Source organism: Physcomitrium patens, chromosome 1 (genome assembly GCF_059467195.1).
Source record: "Physcomitrium patens ecotype Gransden chromosome 1, ASM5946719v1, whole genome shotgun sequence".
NCBI lineage: Eukaryota > Viridiplantae > Streptophyta > Bryopsida > Funariales > Funariaceae > Physcomitrium > Physcomitrium patens.
In genome coordinates, this window is record NC_143410.1 from 24,497,515 (window position 1) to 24,517,390 (window position 19,876).

Genomic DNA, 19,876 nt, shown 5'->3' on the forward strand with positions numbered 1-19,876 from the left:
AATTACAAATTAATAGCACTATGATGCATATAATGATATTAAACAATTACCTTGATATAAATCTTTTTAGTTGTAATACAAATTTAGTCATATTTTAATTATTGAATATTAAATCATCTTATTGAAATAATAATAATAAAAAAAAAAACATGATAAAGTTAAATTTTAAAGAAATATTTTAATAAACTTGATTAAAGTTCTAAAAATTAGATAACTTTGAGATAGAAGATCAATTACTAATTATTCATGATTCATAAATCCTTAAAACCTTAATCTTGTACCATTAAACTTCTTATACAAGAAAATTCTTATTCTATTAATAATTGTAGTGATGCTTGAACAATATTACATCTTAAAAGATATAATATGATTAGGATTAGATATTGAATTTGCTCTAATTATTTCTATATCTTTACTTCTAATCAAACTTATTGCTCGTTAAGATAGTAAATTGAGTTGATATATTTTAAGTATCAATTTCTTCATTTCTACTATTGCATCTTTCATTTTAACAAGCTTTGATATAATAACTCAATAGAAAAGAAAATGCCTACTATGACTTAAGACAAATAGAAGAGAAGACTTAAGAATAAAGAAAATTCTAATAACAATATAAGTTTAAAAGTAGATAATCCATAACTTCTAATAGCTTATGTATTATCAAGAGAAAAGATAATATATTCTTAATGAAGAAAGGACAAAGTTTTAATATTATATGTGTACTCATGTCAATTTTCAAGGATAAGAACTTAAAGAATGTAATTAAACAATTAAGATGTATTTCAAAGAATGATGATTTAAAAGAAATAAGAAAGTATGTATATTTAAAAAGATAATGGAATAATTATTATCAAAGATAAAAATAAATAAAACTACAAGTTTTTGAAACTAAACTAGAAGTAAGAAAAGAATTGATGAGAATAATGAAAGCCTTACTCTTACTTCTTTATTCACTATCTAACTAAGACATTACGTGGCAATATTTTATATGTCATCCAACACATGTTCAACTTGCATAGCATGGATCTAACTTCCAAAAAAAGTTTCTAAGATGTTTACCACATGGATAACTTATTGGTCGAGTTTTCAATCTATTAATTATCTACAAATACTTGTAAAATCAAATCCAACTCTATAGAGCTTTCAAAAGGCTTCTTCATAAGATATTATTAAATTTACCTACTTCTATTTCTATCTAATTTTTTTATATTTATAATACTAATTGATTTGTATCTTTAAGATAGATAGTATTTGCATTAATTCTTACGAGGCTAGTATTACTAAGTTGAAAGATAGTAGTCATGTCATTGATATTGTGTTGAAGACAAGATACTAGTAGGAATTCATATATGATTGATTGATTTGTCAAAGAATAGACATATTTTATTTTGAGACAATAATTAAAGTAGACCCAATTGGTGTATTATTGCAATTTTACTTTACAACATGTAAAAAAATTAAGACTATGTGATTGAATTAAAATGATTGTTGAGTGATTTGTTTTCTATTATATATATATAAAGCAAGTGGTTTATTTTCAACAATTGAAAGAACCATATCTACAAAATGAAAAAAAAAAAAAAAAAAAAAAAAAAATCTTTCTATAATATAAATATTATTATTACTCTAATTGGCTTTTGATGATTTCTTGAAAAGATTACATAAAATTAAGAAGAAGATATTGGAGTTGATTGTATTGTCTAATGATTAGCATTGTCTCTAATTCATAGCATCAATTGATTAGAATTTGACAAAACTAATTATTGAGTAAAAATTACTTGTTACCAAAAGATATAATTTTTAAACTGTAATGTACACTAATTAATTTCAATAATATGTTTTGAATCAAATATACAAATTGTTTTAAGTTATGCTTATTTTTTTATTTTTTCTTTGGCAGTTTGCCTCCCTATGTTCAAATTCTATTTAGCTATGACCTACTTATAAGAAAAAAGATGATCAAACATGCCTTTAAACTTTCAAATTTGAATATACTAGCAAATACAATTAAAAATATATCAATCTTAGATAGATTAACAGGTATATTATAATTCATTTTAAAATTAATAATATCTTTTAAAAAATAAATATATTACTAATTCATGAAACTTAATAAATATTTTTAATATTTTTATATCTTATTAAATTTAATTTAATAATATGCTTTTTAATTATCAATTGTATGATCTTTATGCTTATTGTATGCTTTTTAATGGTTTAGGATGGCTACTTTAAAACCATGTGCACTATTAAATGCCTTGCAAAGCATTTTATATAACAAAAGAAAGAAAACTATCAATAATAATCTTTTAGCACATTATAAGTCAATACACTTTAAAATAAAAAAAACCAATATTATAAATCTAAAATAAATATTAATGTATTATTTAATAAATAAATAATTAAAACAACCATCTCTAATCAATCTAAGTTTTAATTTGTCATAGACATGAAAGAAATAGACAAAATCAATGAAGAAACTAAAAAGATAAACCACAAATATATAATAGATTATTATGCATACATTTAATCTTTTAACAAGGTCAAAAGTATATAAAAAATATTTCAAAAGCTTAAAAAAATGTGACTAAAAATTATAGTATCGAATCTCAAAAAACTTATCAATACTTAGTTATATTATATGATTTGAAGCAATACTACAATTAATTGGCTTTTACTTTATATAATCAAATTCTCTTGTAGTTATTAAATATATAAAATATAGTGATTATTAAGCAATTTTAATATTTTATAACTATTAAGAAATTTTAAATAACTATAATTTTAAAATAACTATATTTAATAAGAAACGTAGTTATTAAATATGTAAAATATATTTTATTTTACAAAAATTAATCAAAATAAAAACATAAAAAAATACAACCAGTATAATTTTAAAATTTAGAAAATCTTATAGATTTTAATATCTTATCACATCTTATTTTTTAGGTTTTATTATTGTACATCCAATTTAATACCTTTTAAAGCAAATTATGAAGTACAAGCATTTTCTTCCCTCAATAAACCTTAGCCTTTGTTTTTATCTTAAATTTGGTTTAGGTATTAAAAAAAGAAAATTAAAAATCTACTCAATATTAGAAGTAAAATTCAAAAGAGTCTAGTATATTCAAAAAAAAAGTCTAGTATATTCAAAAGAGATTTTAACTTTTTTTAAAATGAATTTCTTCTAGTCCTTATTTGGTAGAAATATCTAAAAATTATTTATTCATCTTAAACATAAAAATTGTAGAGTGGTAAGACCTACAACCCACAAAAGTGCTTTTATCCATATCAACTTCAGAATCTTGTTGAACTTGATTTGAAAACCAATGTTTTTAATAAATCAAACCTTTGCAATATGGGATAATACATTGAAAAAATAAAAGAAAAAATAGATAAAAATAAAATCTTTTCAACTACATTGATTCAATTCCTGTTTAGATTGAAAAAATTAAAATTTCAAGTTATCTATCGTTATTACTACATGGAATGAAAAAAATCCAACAAATGAAAGAAAGGCCATAAAAGATCCTATTTTAAAACAGATTATCCAGCAAAAGAAAATAATTATTAAAACTCCAAATACTACTACTACTACTACTAATAATAATAAGTTAATCCTTTGAATCAATGAAAAAGCATATTTTTCAACTTTTAAACAACAAATAGATTTTTCACCTAATTTTCAGAAATGAACGATTTTAAGAAAAAATTGGTAGTAGAAGACAAGTCATATCTACAAACTTTGCTTCAATTAGTTTGATTAAGAACCATGATTTACTATATATATATATATATATATATATATATTAACAATAAGACTCTTAAAGTTAATAATAAGAAGATCTTATGTGTTATTGAAAGATCATGCATTTGGCCAGTTTAAAAGCAATGAAACTCCTAAAATTTTAATGAAGAAGTATGGTTTGATATTAACATAGAACTATCTTCTAGAAAATGAAAAATTTGGATTAAAAAAAAAAAAAATCCTTCAATTTTTTCTTGGTTTTTTATTTTTTATTTTTTATTTTTTATTAATTGTTTTCAAAAATATGGATCAGAGATAAATAACTGAGTATTTCAATTTAAGACATTCAATCAGGTGGAACACAACTTCGTCACCAAAAGTTAGTGTCTCCCAAGAGCCTTGAAAAGGACTTCTAAAATCCGTATAAATAATGAAAATAAGTGAGACAAACCATCTTGTGTTCCAAAAAATAAATAAATGAAAGAAAATTCTGGTGGGAAGAAGTTACATTGCGGTCGTAGGGCCACACGGCAATAGAACCGAGGAAAGCACCCATCACCGCGGTATTCATCCTTCCATGGCGAAAACTCTTCATCCATGAGAGAGAGTTCTTAGGGTTAGGACTGCCCTTGAACTCCCTCTTTCTCCTTCCTTCCCCCTCGCGTTGCCTTTGCTCTTCTTCCTGAACTCGCCGGAGTGTCTGCTTGCAGTACCTCCTCCTTCAGGTCCCTCTTCCTGCTCTTCTCTTCTGCCTTTACTCCTGCCATTCTCGTTGCCAGTTTCTCTATCTGAACTTTGTAGAGGCTGGATTTCGCTTTATTTTCTTAGCTTCGTTTTAAGTGATGTGTGCGTTAGAATCTCAGCAACGGGGTTTGTCGTCAATGTGTTTCTGAAATGCGATTCGAATCTTCTCAGGATTTGAAACAGGCTCGACTGCGCCATGTGTTTGAAGTGGTGGGGTTGTGTTTACGTTTCGTTTTGTTGTACTTATGTCCTGTGGGTTGGAAGCAGGTAGAATGGCGAAATCTAAGAATCATACCGCTCACAACCAGTCCTACAAGAACCACAAGAATGGTATCAAGAAGGTGAAGAAGCACAAATATGCCTCAAGGAAGGGGGTGAGTATATCCGTTTCTTTCTTTTTGAACGGCTGTGTTCGGACCGCAGAGTGACACTGTGCCTTCTACCTGCTGTGTACCTTACATTGCAATGTTATGATACGTATTTGAACTTCTGTTGCTCTTCTGATAGGGCATATCTTTCTGTGGCAGATGGACCCCAAGTTCCTAAGGAATCAGAGGTATGCGAAGAAGCACAACCGGTCTGGTGCGGCCAGTGAGGTTGAGGAGACGGAAGAGTAAATTTTAGGTCGGCCTAGTATGTGGGAGATACGCTCTTGTTAAGTCCTTTCCACATGTGGTGATTGATTCGAATTCAGAATATTATTTCGTGTTGAAAGGTTAACTGTGCTCTCTAATGTGGTTGTGATTCTATTTTTTTTCGTTTTTTTACCTATCCTAGATCTGGGTTTCCTTTTCTACCCCCGATAAGCTTGATTTTTTGGAGGTGCGGACAAGGGTTTCTCCGACGAGGCCGGCTTCTCTAAACAGATATTGGTTCACTTTTCTGGTTCTTATTTGACTGCATGAGACCAGTACGGCTTGTTAATTTTACATGTTCGAGTCCGTTACATTGGCTTTCTTGGCACCGCTATTAGTTGAAAGTTTTGGGCTACACCTTACTTTTGGTTAGCAGGAGTGCAAGAGTCCCCTAGTTATGCGTTTCTGTTCTATTTGACAACTACGTGGTGTGTAGTATGCAAGAGCTTTTGTCTTCACCATGTCAAACCAACAACTCGTAGCGTGGCAGACAAAAACATAAATGCGAATCAAAATGAATGCTGCACCTACAATTCGCTTCGGCTGAAGCATTCATTGTGTAATTAGAATTGGCATTCTATCAGTAAATAAATATAGTTTGGTAAGCAAATACCAGTTTTCAACGTATTGTCGCTGCATCGTCATGATTAGACGAAAATCACAACTTTCATGCAGTAAAACGAATCTATGTTGGACCATTAGCTCAACTTACCTGTCCATGGTAATAAAAAAAAATGCCAATAAATTAGTATTGGACATGCTTTATGCTTGTTCTATGACTACTCTGTAATTGGACTGAATTCACTTCAAAAGTACAACACAAATAGCCAGCCGCTGTATGACATTTGTCGCATTAAGACATACATTAAATTTGGTCTTATTCGCAACGCCGAATATATATTTACTTTGAACATCGACTACTTCTAATCGATGTTGGAGAACTACCCAAGTATGTTTACTGCTCCATGCTGTAATTGATGTCGCCATATTCAATTTTATATTTATACGGAATGTCTACCTTAAGAATAAAATAAAGTAGAAGTGGCAATAATAAAATATGGTATGAAAGAATAAGATACCTAACTCAAATGAAGAAAGTTCTCAAAATTGGAGGCCGTGATAGCAAGAGTAAAATCGGAGACATCCTCTTAAGATGCACGAACGAGACTTTCACATAGCATCAACACAGGCAAGGAAATACTCAAAGAACAGTTGAACGGCTGGTAATATCATGTACCGGATTCCAATCACAATTCAGACAGAAATGGTCCAATAAGAGCGAATGCCTTTTCATATTACAAGCTCCAAAATCAGAGGCAGATCGCAGACCTACTCTTCGTCAACGACCTTGGTTCCCAGATTTCTAAATCCTTCAGCAGGCACCTCAGCAACGGAGACATAAGAGTACAACTCCTCTTTAGCATCCTCATCATCGTTTCGCTTCCTGGCAATGAGTACTCGGACTCTGGTGGGAACGTTGCGGACGCCTCTGCTCCAGATGTGTTTGTTCAGCTTAACATCAAGCCGCACATCGCTGGTTCCCATAGTCTTCTGGGCGAATTTCCTGATCTCCTTCACGGCTTTGGGTGCCATCTTTTTGAAGGTGCTGTACGAGAGAAGCAGAAATATTCAGAGTGAGAAAAAAGAGCGATTCTGCCCAATAGATACACTCTTCGTAAACATTATATACCTAGTTGGAAAGTGAAAAGTACTTATCATTCAGCATTGCAGAATTCCTTGACTACCGCTAGTACCTCAAAACCTAATCTTATGGCCCAACACACCAATAAAACCTAAAACAAGAAACACCACTCGTAAGGAACCAGCATTCTCGGGGAGACCAATCAAAACCTACAACCACACGAAACCTTCACAAAAACCCCAAGTCAAGCACCTTCAGAAAAAAAATATCCACCCAATACTCATCACTCACACCACCACACTAAAATTGAACCTAAACCCTAAATTAAGCCCACACCTCACAAGCATACTCATCGAATGTGATTCCACCAGCTCATACACCAATGAGCGCATCCACGACACATCCCAATGCGAGGAGGAGAAAAGAGATGAAGCAGAGAGAAAAAAACGAAAAGCTGGAGAACAGGAAGGGGATTGAAGTTACCAGCCATGCAGTCTCTTGTGGAGATTGATGGTGTATTCGCGAGCTACGACCTCATCCTTGCGAGGCTTCGACTTCTCCACCATGGTAGCGAGTTGCAGCAGGAGACGGGTCAGGGGAACTCGAGTGGCGATGGAGATGGAGGAAGGAATAGAAGAGGCACGCTGCCAAGCTTTGTCTCCTTGGTCTCCCCTCCCCTGTTCCTTCGCCGTCAATCCTAAACCCTAAACTTTTACATCTTCACGTATGAATGAATGAATTACTGAATGAATGAAAGAACCCGGAATTCATCCATTTGGATTTCGTGAGTGGAGCCTCAGGGTTTGAATTCTGTTTATCCAAATACAACTCATGAAGCCAATCAGAAGGCAACCCGGGCTACCCCTGTTCACACTGGCCCATATTTTACTGCATCGATTGTGATCCTTCAAATCCCTTCTGCTCCGAAATTATCCTCCCAATTGCGGAGCGACGGAGTTGTGTGCTTCGAGAGACAGTTTTGCTCACTGTCTGTGCGACTTCTTGCTGCTCTTTCCTTCATTCGCTCCATTGCAATTGCAATTGAGTTTTGGGTTTCGGGTGTGTAGCTGCTCATTTAATTTTGGGTTTTTGGAATTTTGGAGAGGGGGGTGGGGAGAGAGTGGGGGGGGGGGGTGAGGGATGGAAGTGGGCGCGGCAATGGCGTCGGTCTCCTCTTGCGCGACGTCGTCGTCGTCGTTGCTGGCGTTGACAGCCAGTGCGAAGCAAGTAAATGTGCAGGAGCTTGGTTCGTTCAGGGCTTTGTGCGGTGGGGTCAAACTCAGCGGTTCGTCAAGGGTGATGTTGGCGAGGACCGGAAGGGGGAGTGCTGTGCGAGTGATCAGCAAGCAAGCGTCCGTGTCCACACCCACGAAGGAGAGTGCGGTTGAGAAGGAGGCTTATGATTGCGTCGTGGTGGGGGCCGGAATTTCGGGTTTGTGTACTGCGCAGGCTCTCGCTACTAGGTACATGCTCACTGTTTGTCTTTGCCCCCATCTTTTGAACTCGCAGACTTGAATTCTTGTCTACAATTTAGTCCAGCGGTGTGGCTATCGAGGTAGCCATTCCTTGATCATACTCGTGCAATTTTTGTGGAATGGACAATGCTATTTATTCCCCTCGCGATCCTTCCTTTTGATCTTGAACTCTCTCTAGACGCCATAATTCTGGTTGAACTGGTTATAGTGGTCGGGGGAGTTGACAAGGACCTCATCATGTGGAGGGTTTCAACTTGTCTTTTTTTTGAGCAGTCTCACGTCCTTAGCCTTTCTTAGATATGGTTGAACAGCCATTGCTTGTAAGGGTCCTTTTAATTGGAAGGCGTTATTATACTACTCTGGTTCAAGGCTCAAGAATTACCTGCTCCTATTTCATTTAGTGGAGTCTATATCATGAGTTGTAAGCTCAGAAGGAAATGTATCGTGTATGATATGGGGAATGGGTCTGCCGAGATTTTACTCCATGGTTCGCTACACTATTCAGCTTCTATAGGATTCCTTAAGTCATCAAAATCAGGATCATGTAAGTACATTGGCAAAATGAGCTTGTAACAGAGCTAGTTTTTTGTGTGTATGTTTTTCAGACATGGATCTGTAGTAGGCAATGTTCTGGTCACGGAAGCAAGAGATCGAGTGGGAGGAAACATCACAACAGTTCAGGGTGATGGATTTCTGTGGGAGGAGGGCCCCAACAGCTTCCAACCTAACGATTCAATGTTGGCCGCAGCGGTACTTAACCTACCATCGTTTCTTTTACTACATGAAGTTTGTCTATTATTTCCAAGTGGCTGCTGCGACTTGAAGCTATGTGTTATCTCATTGCATCAATCGGAAACATTCAGCATTGCTGTATACGATACTCCTTAGAGGAAGGGTGGGTGTGTGAATTTCAGAAACTAGTAAAACAATCACCAATTGAATATTGAGCTTTTGATTGCATGTGACAGTTTCGAGGTCCTCTGCTGGTGTAACCACTAAAATTTAATGCCATCTATCGGGTGTATGGTTTCGTTTTGAACAATATGTTGTTAATGTTGCAGATAGATAGCGGGTTGAAGGATGAATTGGTCTTGGGAGATCCAAAATCCCCTCGATACGTGTTGTGGGGTGGCCGATTGCGGCCTGTGCCTGCAGGTAACTGTCAATGTTGCTTAAGCGCATTTTAGACGTAAGTTGTGATGTTTTAAGCATTACAGGTGCCCCTCTCTAGTTAAAGTAGCTTCAGCAAGCATCAGGCATGGCATTTAAAAATAAAATAAAACTAGAATCCAGTATATGGAAATTATGTCATTTTAGCAATTATTTTTTTGCGCTTCACCACAGCTTTTACGGACTGAGGACTGAGCTCCGCCTAGAGTAACCTGGTCCTGTCTGTACATCATGTATTTGATATGTTACTCTTTGGAGTTTGTAATCATATTCTTGCATATTCAAAACTTAATATGCTTTGTATTTGTGCTGATGCTTTCTTTTGCGTATGCAGGTCCAGCTGATTTACCTTTCTTCGACCTACTCAGCATCTTTGGAAAGCTTCGGGCTGGTTTTGGAGCTATGGGATTGAGGCCTGGAGCTCCAGTAAGTTCATGTCTGGAAGTTTCTGTTTTTGAATTAACAAATGCGACATTTCCGGCAGATAATTTCTGTGTGGTGATTCATTCAGCACCGTATATTCGTATCAAAATGAAGAAATTTGGAAAAATGTTTCGTCAAAATCATTGAATCATATGATTGATTCGATGCAGGGCCGTGAGGAGTCAGTGCAGGAGTTTGTGACTCGTAATCTGGGCCAGGAGGTCTTTGAGCGGCTGATTGAGCCTTTCTGTTCTGGTAAGGGTTGGTTCATCTCATGTTAGAAACTGTTGTTGGAGGGTAATGGTCCCTTCCGTTGTTGATGACAAGTCAGATATCACCTACTTTCCAATGCCGATGGCATTTTCACTAGCATTACGCTAAATTAGCCAAATTTGCTTGTGAGCACTTTATTGCAATGAATTCATTTTTATGAAGAATTTTTCACTGGGGTCAGGTTATGAAGTATACAAACCTAATGAGCAGAAGGGCGTATTTTAGCCTGACTGGTCTGAATGGGTTGCAGGTGTGTACGCCGGAGATCCTTCGAAATTGAGCATGAAAGCTGCCTTCGGTAAGGTATGGAAGTTGGAAGAAATAGGTGGGAGTATTATTGGAGGCACAATTAAAATGATTCAAGAAAGGCAAAAAAATCCTCCACCTCCTCGTGATGAGTAAGTGATCTTTTCCTTCGAACGTCTTCAAAGGACAAAAAGAAAAACAATGACATTTATATCAATGTTTACGAGTGTAATTATAACTGCTGTTTCAATCAGTTCTCTCTTCCTTAACTAGTATTGATTACCCTCAATCTCCAATTCGATATGAATTTATTGACACATGAGGGGCAGTGAAGGAACGTGTGATAGGAAATGTACTTTGACAAATGAGGGAATTTTAGTGGCTATACGAATTGACGTTAAAAAAACATTTGATCTATTGCGTTTTGCAGACGACTCCCCAAACCAAAGGGTCAGACCGTTGGTTCCTTTAAAAAGGGGTTGATTACTCTTCCAAATGCAATCGCTGCACAGTAAGTTTTTTGGTTCCTAGCCCTCGTCACTTAACAACTTAAGCGAAATAACAATTTTCCACATGTTTATATTACTGCGCCTAGTTCGTCGTCCCCTGTCCTCACCTGCGAAGCACAGTTTTTCCCTTGAAATGCTTTGTTTAGGTTATCATGTAGTAACAAGCGTGGTTTTCAATTTTTTCCAGATTAGGTGATAAAGTGAAGCTTAATTGGAAGCTTACCACCATTAAGAAGACCGATGCTGGCTACGCCTTGACATACGAGACACCTGAAGGAACAAAGACCGTGCAAGCACGTTCTCTAGTTCTCACTGTGCCGGCGTACATTGCTAAGGAGATTCTGCGCCCCCTCTCTGTATGTAACTTACCTTGTTCAATCATGTTAAGGAAATGTCAGGACTGCACGTTACATATTATTATTTGACAGCTAACAGACGAAGTTTCCCAATGAAACCTAGCCTATTCTTACACATCAAGCCTTGGTTGGGATTATGTATTGTGAAATTATTTTGCCACCGGCCGCCACAGGCATCCTCTTAACATCTAGAGGCACATTAGAATATCTAATTGTGAAAATGACATTGAAAAGATCTATTTCAGACATCTAGTCATTGCAATCTGTTCCCTGCCAGTAGATGTAATTTCTGTGGAATTTTGAATTATCCGTTTACAGGTACATTTTAGAGGTTTTTGTTGTTTCTAATATTTTTTGGCGGGTGGATCAGGAAGGGGCAGCCGAAGCGCTTTCTCAATTTTACTACCCTCCGGTTTGTGCCTGCACTATCTCGTACCCCTTGTCAGCTCTACGTGAAGACCGGCTGACAGACGGAAAGCTGTTTGGATTTGGGCAGCTTCACCCCCGTAGTCAAGGTGTGCAGACACTAGGTATATTCCATACTAACTCAAGAATCACATCTTCCTTCACTCTAGAGCTGTAGCTTGCCATATCATGAGAGCCTTACCATCAATACTAGGTCTCTTCTGTAACCAGCCACATCATGACACCTTGACACCAGATGATTGCACCATTTGATTGCTGAAGCTTAAGATGTTCTAATGTTGCCTTGATACACCAGGTACCATTTACAGCTCCTCCTTATTTCCTAATCGGGCTCCAGAGGATCGTGTACTACTGCTCAATTACATCGGTGGTGCTCAATACCCACAAATTATGGAGAAGGTACATATTGATTTTCGTGACTTATGATTGCAATGTTCATAGCAAATTGATCATGTTAGTCAGAGAAATGGGTTATCAATATCGTAGACATTCTAGTACTTGGACAATGTTTGTGTGGTACGTGTTCTTTTGGATCGGTTTGTGTGGCTCTGTCAATGTATATCAACAACGATTGACGGTTCTTCTTGTAATCTTTCGATTACTGCAGAGTGACGAGGAAATCGTGAAGACGGTGGATAAGGACCTCCGAACAATGCTCTTGAAACCCGATGCCCCTGCTCCACAAATGCACGGAGTACGAACTTGGCCAAAGGCCATACCTCAGTTTACCATTGGCCATCTCGATCATTTAGAATCTGCGAAAAATGCGTTGCAAAATGCAAAGTTGGACGGGCTGTTTTTGGGAGGAAACTATGTAGTGGGTGTGGCCCTGGGTCGATGTGTTGAAGGTGCATATGAAAGTGCGCAGGCTATTTCACAATATGTCGCTACGACAACAGCAAAGACTAGTTCAGTATGACTTAATACAATAGATGAGCAAATTTTGTAATGTTCAAAAAAGTGTAGCAGGTAGATACTGAAACAGCACTGTAATTTTCATTTTAATGTATCCAACTAATTTGGAATATATCAAGCATACGTTACTTCACTTATATCTCTCCTGGAATAGCGGTATATAAAAAGTTGACAAGTTTCATATATTTTACATGATCCTGATACTTTTAGGAATAGAATATCTCAATGTCACGGAACATGACTAGCTCTCAGCAGCGATAAGAGTTTGAACTGATATGAACGCTCTGCCTACCCTAGGAAAACCATGTAGTTCCACGATAATGAAATGTTAGGTGTTCATTATCTCTACAAGAAATTTGGAAGAAAAGACGAAGGAAAACAATTCCATCTTCCAGCTCCTCACTCGGAAATTTCTGTGAAATATACCTTTCCTCCCCAATGAAATAGGTACTAAAGTCGGTCTAAAATTCCGAGTAAACATAAATGGATCAAGATTCCAGCTTGGGTCCACGGCCATGTACGTTGGCAATGTCCAGCTCCCAAATCCCTATCATGCATAATTCTTAACTAGCTTCCACCATTCAGCTAGATAAGTCATCTTATATCTCCCCAGTGTACTGAATTAGTTCTTCGTCACCAAGTCAAAAATTACCTCGTGTTGTGATCACTGTGTGTTCATATTATTTGCGACAGCAGATCCTAGCGCAATAGTGGAACTACACACCAGCCATTCCACCTCGGCATAATTTAGGATCCACCAGGTCTGAGCTGCTTGTCAAATTGTGTTGCACCGACCTTTGAAGGTTGAAAGTGGGAGGAAACAACTCTCCACTTGAAAGGAATATCATCCGCATCTGTATTCGTAAAGATGCTGCGGTGGCAAAGCACACTTGTGGGTCCAATCTAAAACCAGTCTCTTCTGATCGACCGCCTCTTCCATCAAAACTCCTTATCAATTCTAGATCAGAGCAGAAGCCCCCCCTCCCCCCTCCCCCCTGCCCATTAAATTCTATTTACATTCTTTCGATGAGCATTTCTCTATGTCTATCCCTTGCCTTGGATATGGTAAACTACTATGAACAACATAGCTTTGTACAAAAACAGTGAGGCCGACTTAGTACCCGAAATCCTTAAGGCCCTTCTGTCTTACGACGCATCACATCTGTGATTAATCGTGTACAAGGCTATCGGCCACCATACCTCAGAAATTGCGGGCATTCTTGTCAATTCTACCCAAGCAGGACTGCTGGCAAAAGTATTTTCTTCTCATATGTCGTCAAAGTCAAAGCTATCTCAGCAGAGATCCTCACCACCATCTGGATAGGAGAGTGAGAAGATGCGAGTATCAGGAGTATCATTCGGTGAATTAATAACTGAAGTAGTAAACAGTGGGGATGAACGCGCTGACAATATGGATGTTCCAACTCGAATACTACCACCTCCTAAAGCTCTTCCTACTGCTGCCATTAAGGGCGTCGTCTCAGTAGCTACAGGCTCATGAACTTGTGATTGAGCATCTCTTTTGCAGACTGGACAGAAAGGTTTGCGGAGTGTCAACCACTGATCTATACAGTCGAGATGAAACTCTGCAATATCGTAACGTTAACAAGAGTTAGTATTCCTTTTGGTATCCATCAACACGACCACAAGCTATATACTTAAACACCAACAACAAGATTTCAAACCGACATCTGAGATAACAGTTAAAAAACAACTTACCGTGCTGACATGGAAGCAACCTCAGTCGCTCACCAGGGATATAATCCTCTAAACAGACAACACAAGTCTCGGACGTGCACTTCCCGTCTTCAACGCACTTAAATATTAAGCTTGGTAGCGCATTCACTTCTTTCACACTCATTCCAGCGGGTTCCCTTAGGAGATACCGTGCGCTCAAATGTCGCAATCTGTGTTGTCTAACGAAGAAGAAGGTGGCCAATACAGAGGATACAGCAAGGAGAGAGATGAAGGACACTGCCATCACCGACCAGGCAGTGTTCTCAAACGCTGGCATAATATGGCAAGTTGCGCCCACATCACCAGCATACTTAAGCAGAAACTCCCCAGAATACTTCGAGACAAACACAGCATACGCATGGATGTTGACAGGGTTTCCTGACACTGGAATCGCAACAAAAAGAAAAAAAGAAAAAGAAAAAAAAAGAAGAAGAAACAGATCAGTGCATCCAAATATTACAGAATTCACTTTTTTTTCTTTTTTTACTTTTAAATTGAATTAAAGCAAGAAACCACATTGTAGTACCTGAAACATCTGAATAAGTTCCTGCTCCTAGGATGACGAAGAATGGGAGTGAAAGCTGACTTACTGGTGACTAATTCACGATCATCCTGATCGTTATATACGATAACTGCGGCAAATCCAGCTTCCTGAGCAAGGCGCACCTTGATCTCAAAATTGCAAACTCCACGTTGGACTAAAAGAAAAGCTGGCGCTGACCCTTTTCCTGGAGTTGAAACGTTAAGCAATGGCGAGCAAGCATCCAAAGGATTGGATGCGTACAACACTCCTCCGACACCCGCTGTCGGAACTCGTGGAGCTGCCAGTCTAACAACAAGCGGTTAACAAAAGTTTGTCCACAGAATGAACTATCTGTCTTCCACATTCGTCAAATCCAAAGACCCTCACGTAAACAGCGTCGGTTAAGACAACAATCGTCTGCTTAATTCATTGTGTCATGCATGATCGCTATACACTCTCAAACAAACAACATTGGCAGTCACAGAAACACGTACCAAATCTGCTCTCCACATCCGGGAAAGACCAAGTTTCATTTGTTCCAGCGAGTAAAATTACGGCCGAGTTTACTCTGCCTATAAGGAGGGTGAGGAGGACAAGACACAAGCCAGCTAATGAAATCATGATTTCTCTGTAACTCATAATCCTGCTCGCAAATCCTGCTTCAGCCACAACAGATGGCATGTTTGCCCTTTTCAAGCTTGAGCGAAGCAATCGACTTTCCAGGTCCACAATTAACTAGTTTCCACTAACTAGTAGCATGCTCTTTACGCATCTCGAAGCATCCACAAAAAAACACCGTGCGTGCTTGCACCAGCTGCCTTATCGGTCCGTCGGTAGCGCAGCCACGTTTCGAGAAAGAAACTGAACCAAGAAATAAAACATTAGATTGGTTCCCGCAGCTCCCTGGTGCAAGTTCCATAATCTAGTGATGCCTCACACACAGATCATTCCCATCCTTAATTGAAAATATAACCCAGTTCTAGACGAGATTCCATTCGGTCAACTAAAAAGGAGAAACCAAGCGAGCTAGAAGAAAACAAGGTGTCAGCCCAGACTTTACAGCATATACGCTACAGTAAATCAGAACTTGTCTTAATCGCGAAATAAGAAATAAATTCAAACAAAAAATCAAAAATCGCAAAATTAAAACACGAGAACTATCGAGTCGTAAAAAACGTAAGAATCCACGACATCGAAATACAACCAACACGTACAAACCACACACACCCCATCAGCCAGCCCCCAATACCAACACACATACACGCACACACACACAAACTCAAGCAACCTCCTCCATGAATGCCTCACTGTCCAAATCAAAACCTCCGAACACCATACCAGAATTCAACCTCCCACGCTTCAGAAGCCGAGAGCGAATCAACAACCCCTGCACGAAGAGCGACGCCACAGAAGTCCAGAGAATAGCCTCGCCGGTTTTGGAAGTGAGACAAGACCATGAGCGCATCCAAAAACCAAAACGCGCTAACGTCGATAATTTTAAATAAGGCAACAGAAGCGGAAACTGCGGAAAGAAAAGCGAAACGAGCTCCACGATGCACGAGTCAAGAATGAATATGGGTGGGGGGGGGGGGGGGTATGGAGGTTGGTCAGAGACACGAAACGAAGAGTGCGGGAGGGCAAAAGCTGGGAAAAGCGTTTTTGGCCATGGCAATTTGCGAGAGCGTGAGATTGCGAGAGAGCACTGTTGTGCAAGTAGGCTGGCACCGCTGACTCAGAATCCACGCACTCCTTACGTGGACACACGAGTGGGGCCTTGATATCTCGCCTTCCATATCCACTCATCCCCTGTCCAAAAGATGCCTCCGCCCTGTCTCACCTGCGCCATTTCCTCTCTGCGGTCTTCGTCCCGTCTCCGTCTCGAATTAGGATTTCGGGGAGGGAGCATTAGGGCTGACGTCACGGGGCTCCTCTCTGGCCTTGCCCTTCAAAAGGGGCTGCCACTTTTTTGTTCAGAATGTTGTGGGTCGGATTCCATTCCATCGCCTCATATTACTTTTCAGCCTTTTAGGAAACATGAAGAAACATTCTTGTGTGTACACACACATATATATATATATATATAAATGAATATATTTATTTATACGTATATATGGACTGAAGATGTTGATAGGGCAGTGAGTGTTGAAATTGGTGACAATTATAACGTAACTCAGTATGAGCCATAATATCCATAATATCTGTCTCACCAGTGAGCTCTCTCTGGATGGGTGATGACGTGGCTTCGAGATTCCACGTCAACTTCGCAGTTGGGTCCACATGGCACCTATCTTCCAAGTGAACTGTGTTGGGATCTGTTCATGCCAGCGTGGCAAAGATGATGGATGAGAGGGTAAGGCATTACTACTGCCTTTGCACTTCCTACATTGGATCACACACTTTAAAGCTTGATACACACACTTTAAAATATGTATTTTGAAGCCTAACAAAGGGTTTTCAGTTTGTAGTGTTCAAAACAAAGGTTAATTCCCATAATGCATAAATGTTTTAGATCATTGTGATGATATTATTTTACAAAAAATAATTTTATCGTTTTGGTAATCATTTTTATTTTAAATTACATACCGTTAATTCCAGTTCTAATGTATGAGTAACTTAACCCTCAAAAGCATATAAAGATTTCATAGTTTTCTTTTTTCTTTTTTCTATTTCTTTAAGTTTGAGTGTGCTAAATTCATCAATGTGGTTTTAACAAATAAAATTTTAAATAAATAATCTATTTATGTTATATATATATATATATATATATATATATATATTCTACACATTTTTTTTTTGTATTTGAAAATTGTATGCATATTAAGACAACTATTTTATTACAATTATAATCTTGTTGTGTGGTGTTTCTATGTATAACATTGCACATTTATAAAATTTATAAAATTTTGTATTAGTTTTTTAGCTTATGATTTTTTACAGAAATTAGAAAAATTGAAGATGGATATTTAAAGAAATTCAAACGTATTATTACAGCAACACTATTTTAATCATAACCGTAAGCTTGTAAAATAATTTAAAATATAAAAGGTAAAATACCTCTAATTCAGGATCTTTTCAAATTAATTTATTCTCCAATCACTATGTGATTTGGATCATTGTATTTCATTTTCTTCTAATATAATGATCCAATTTAGTTTAGGATTCTTGCATTAAAAAAATATATTGAAGTGTCTAAAAATTTTATTTTTTATTATTGTTGTTATTTTCTACATGATTGAACTATTTATTTACGTATAAAAATGTCATTGCTTGATATCCTTTGTAATACAAAAGAATATATGAATTTTCTAAATGGAGTGTGTAAATTTTGTATTGATATTTATTAAATTATTGCACTAGAAGTTTTCCATTGAATCATATTTTTAAATATAGATATTTGTATCTACAATCAAATTTCAATGTCAATTGTATATCACATATAGACCTTAAATTAAATCAAAATTGACTTAATTTCATAAAAAATCACATCACATACATTGTAGTTTTTAAGAATGTAAAATTATTATGTTCTACAATTTAATTATGAAAAGATGTTTAGAATATATTTGTTTGTTTTGATTTTGAATTTTGAATTTAATATTTGATATGTATTTTATAATTTGTGAAAAATTTAGAAATTTTAGATTTTTTATATAATTTATTTATTCAATAAATATATATATAATATTATAGATGATTCTAATTTTGTAGAATTATTAATTTTATAATTAAAATAAAAATTTATTATAATATTTGATATTTTTTTTACCTTTCTTTTGAAATAAAATTAAAATTTTTAATATTATAAAAATTAAATGTAAAATAAACCATTATATTCTTAATTTATATGGATGTGTTTAAAGAATCTTATATATTATACAAATAGTAGTAATTATTTATTTTATACCAAAATAAAGAAATAAAAGAATAAAAATAATATATTTTAATTTAATTTTAAAATTATATATATAGAAATTAAAAAATACTACATTCCTTTTAATCCAAAAAAATATAGAAATAAAAAATTTATTTAAAGAAGTAGAGATTATAAACAATAAATTGAGATTATAAATTATTATAAAGAACTTATGCTTCAATTGATTCTAAACTTTAGTTTTTGATAATTATAAAAAAATTATTTCTTTATTTATTTTTTAAAAAATTCCAATCTTTTAAAATTTTATTAATTATATTTATTATCTTTTAAAGATCAAAGTAAAAATATATATTTTTTTAAATATATTACTATATATTTAAGAGAATGTTAAATAGATCCTTAATAAAGAATATGGTAATCATGATGAATGCATTTAATTTTTATTAGGTACAAATCCAATAATGAAAAAATAAATCTATTATTCATTATTTTTTTTCATGATGGTTGAGATAGATAGGTCAATTTAGTAAAAACTTGGGTCTATTTAACATTCTCTTATATTTATGTGTGATTAGTATAAATTTTTACTATAAAATTTGTTGCAATTAAAATGTGAATTTTTCATATTTATGATTTATATTAGTATCTTTGATATAATTTTATTTATGCTTGTGATATATAATAAGAAAAATATTAGGATCTAAATAAATGATTGTGCATTTTAGAATAGTTAGATTTATACTACATATATATTGAAGAACAAGCACTTTGAAGTCACAACACTTAGCATCAGCAAGGTTGCTTACAAAAAGGGAATATGGAGTAAGATAACTCTTACTTCCAACTCTTGTTACTTATAGGTGGTGGTTGCCAAGCAACGACGCAACTTCCATCGATATTACATCCATTTCTACTTCATCCAACTAAACCCTAGGTTCTTTCTTAATCTAGGTGCCACCTACAAATCCTAGCCGCCACCTACAAATCCTACAAGCCACCATAATAACTTCTTTATACTCTTTTGCTGTCTTTTAACTACTAATAACTTACCTAAGGTAATACCTTTTACTAATCAACTTACTTCAACACTCCCACTTTGCTATTCATGAAAGGACTTTCAATCCTAAAGCCTTTATCAACATAAGATGTCTATCTTTTACTAATGCCTTTATCAACAAAT

At 35.8% G+C, this 19,876-nt stretch overlaps 4 protein-coding genes across 5 annotated transcripts; 2 read left to right on the forward strand and 2 right to left on the reverse strand.

Moving 5' to 3' along the window:
- Positions 1-4,398: 4,398 nt before the first annotated feature.
- LOC112286458 (large ribosomal subunit protein eL29y) lies at positions 4,399-5,212 on the forward strand. Its single transcript, XM_024528366.3, has 3 exons — positions 4,399-4,473; positions 4,760-4,866; positions 5,020-5,212. Exons 2-3 carry the CDS (start codon positions 4,765-4,767, stop codon positions 5,107-5,109), a joined length of 192 nt encoding a protein of 63 aa, XP_024384134.1. The 5' UTR covers positions 4,399-4,473; positions 4,760-4,764; the 3' UTR covers positions 5,110-5,212.
- A 1,180-nt stretch (positions 5,213-6,392) lies between these two features.
- On the reverse strand, positions 6,393-7,386 carry LOC112286453 (large ribosomal subunit protein eL31). The gene is made up of 2 exons (XM_024528357.3): positions 7,253-7,386; positions 6,393-6,733 (listed from the first exon to the last, which is right to left on the reverse strand). Exons 1-2 carry the CDS (start codon positions 7,333-7,335, stop codon positions 6,457-6,459), a joined length of 360 nt encoding a protein of 119 aa, XP_024384125.1. The 5' UTR covers positions 7,336-7,386; the 3' UTR covers positions 6,393-6,456.
- Positions 7,387-7,719: 333 nt separating this feature from the next.
- LOC112286442 (protoporphyrinogen oxidase, chloroplastic) lies at positions 7,720-12,699 on the forward strand. The gene is made up of 11 exons (XM_024528332.3): positions 7,720-8,232; positions 8,850-8,994; positions 9,306-9,399; positions 9,749-9,840; positions 10,008-10,092; positions 10,361-10,508; positions 10,787-10,867; positions 11,053-11,221; positions 11,592-11,751; positions 11,943-12,046; positions 12,255-12,699. The coding sequence occupies exons 1-11, from the start codon at positions 7,910-7,912 to the stop codon at positions 12,564-12,566; spliced, it is 1,713 nt and encodes a 570-aa protein (XP_024384100.1). The 5' UTR covers positions 7,720-7,909; the 3' UTR covers positions 12,567-12,699.
- A 22-nt stretch (positions 12,700-12,721) lies between these two features.
- Positions 12,722-16,487, reverse strand: LOC112286447 (receptor homology region, transmembrane domain- and RING domain-containing protein 1). 2 transcript variants are annotated; one of them, XM_024528345.3, is made up of 5 exons: positions 16,161-16,487; positions 15,317-15,683; positions 14,890-15,120; positions 14,282-14,683; positions 12,722-14,148 (listed from the first exon to the last, which is right to left on the reverse strand). In XM_024528345.3, the coding sequence occupies exons 2-5, from the start codon at positions 15,501-15,503 to the stop codon at positions 13,856-13,858; spliced, it is 1,113 nt and encodes a 370-aa protein (XP_024384113.1). In that variant the 5' UTR covers positions 15,504-15,683; positions 16,161-16,487; the 3' UTR covers positions 12,722-13,855. The 2 variants fall into 2 exon arrangements, with proteins under 2 accessions (XP_024384113.1, XP_073393560.1); XM_073537459.2 differs by having other exon boundaries at positions 14,282-14,536; positions 16,161-16,300.
- Between the last annotated feature and the right edge of the window lie 3,389 nt (positions 16,488-19,876).

Excerpts from the sequence above, each read along its gene's own strand:
- LOC112286458 (XM_024528366.3), top strand. The coding sequence starts at position 4,765 with ATGGCGAAATCTAAGAATCATACCGCTCACAACCAGTCCTACAAGAAC. Across the intron at positions 4,867-5,019 it reads AATATGCCTCAAGGAAGGGG|ATGGACCCCAAGTTCCTAAG; the intron begins GTGAGTATATCC and ends TTTCTGTGGCAG.
- LOC112286453 (XM_024528357.3), bottom strand. The coding sequence starts at position 7,335 with ATGGTGGAGAAGTCGAAGCCTCGCAAGGATGAGGTCGTAGCTCGCGAA. Across the intron at positions 6,734-7,252 it reads CACAAGAGACTGCATGGCTG|CACCTTCAAAAAGATGGCAC; the intron begins GTAACTTCAATC and ends TCTCTCGTACAG.
- LOC112286442 (XM_024528332.3), top strand. The coding sequence starts at position 7,910 with ATGGAAGTGGGCGCGGCAATGGCGTCGGTCTCCTCTTGCGCGACGTCG. Across the intron at positions 9,400-9,748 it reads ATTGCGGCCTGTGCCTGCAG|GTCCAGCTGATTTACCTTTC; the intron begins GTAACTGTCAAT and ends TTGCGTATGCAG. Across the intron at positions 10,509-10,786 it reads CCTCCACCTCCTCGTGATGA|ACGACTCCCCAAACCAAAGG; the intron begins GTAAGTGATCTT and ends TGCGTTTTGCAG.
- LOC112286447 (XM_024528345.3), bottom strand. The coding sequence starts at position 15,503 with ATGCCATCTGTTGTGGCTGAAGCAGGATTTGCGAGCAGGATTATGAGT. Across the intron at positions 14,684-14,889 it reads TGATCGTGAATTAGTCACCA|TGTCAGGAAACCCTGTCAAC; the intron begins GTAAGTCAGCTT and ends TTGCGATTCCAG. Across the intron at positions 14,149-14,281 it reads GTTGCTTCCATGTCAGCACG|AGTTTCATCTCGACTGTATA; the intron begins GTAAGTTGTTTT and ends ACGATATTGCAG.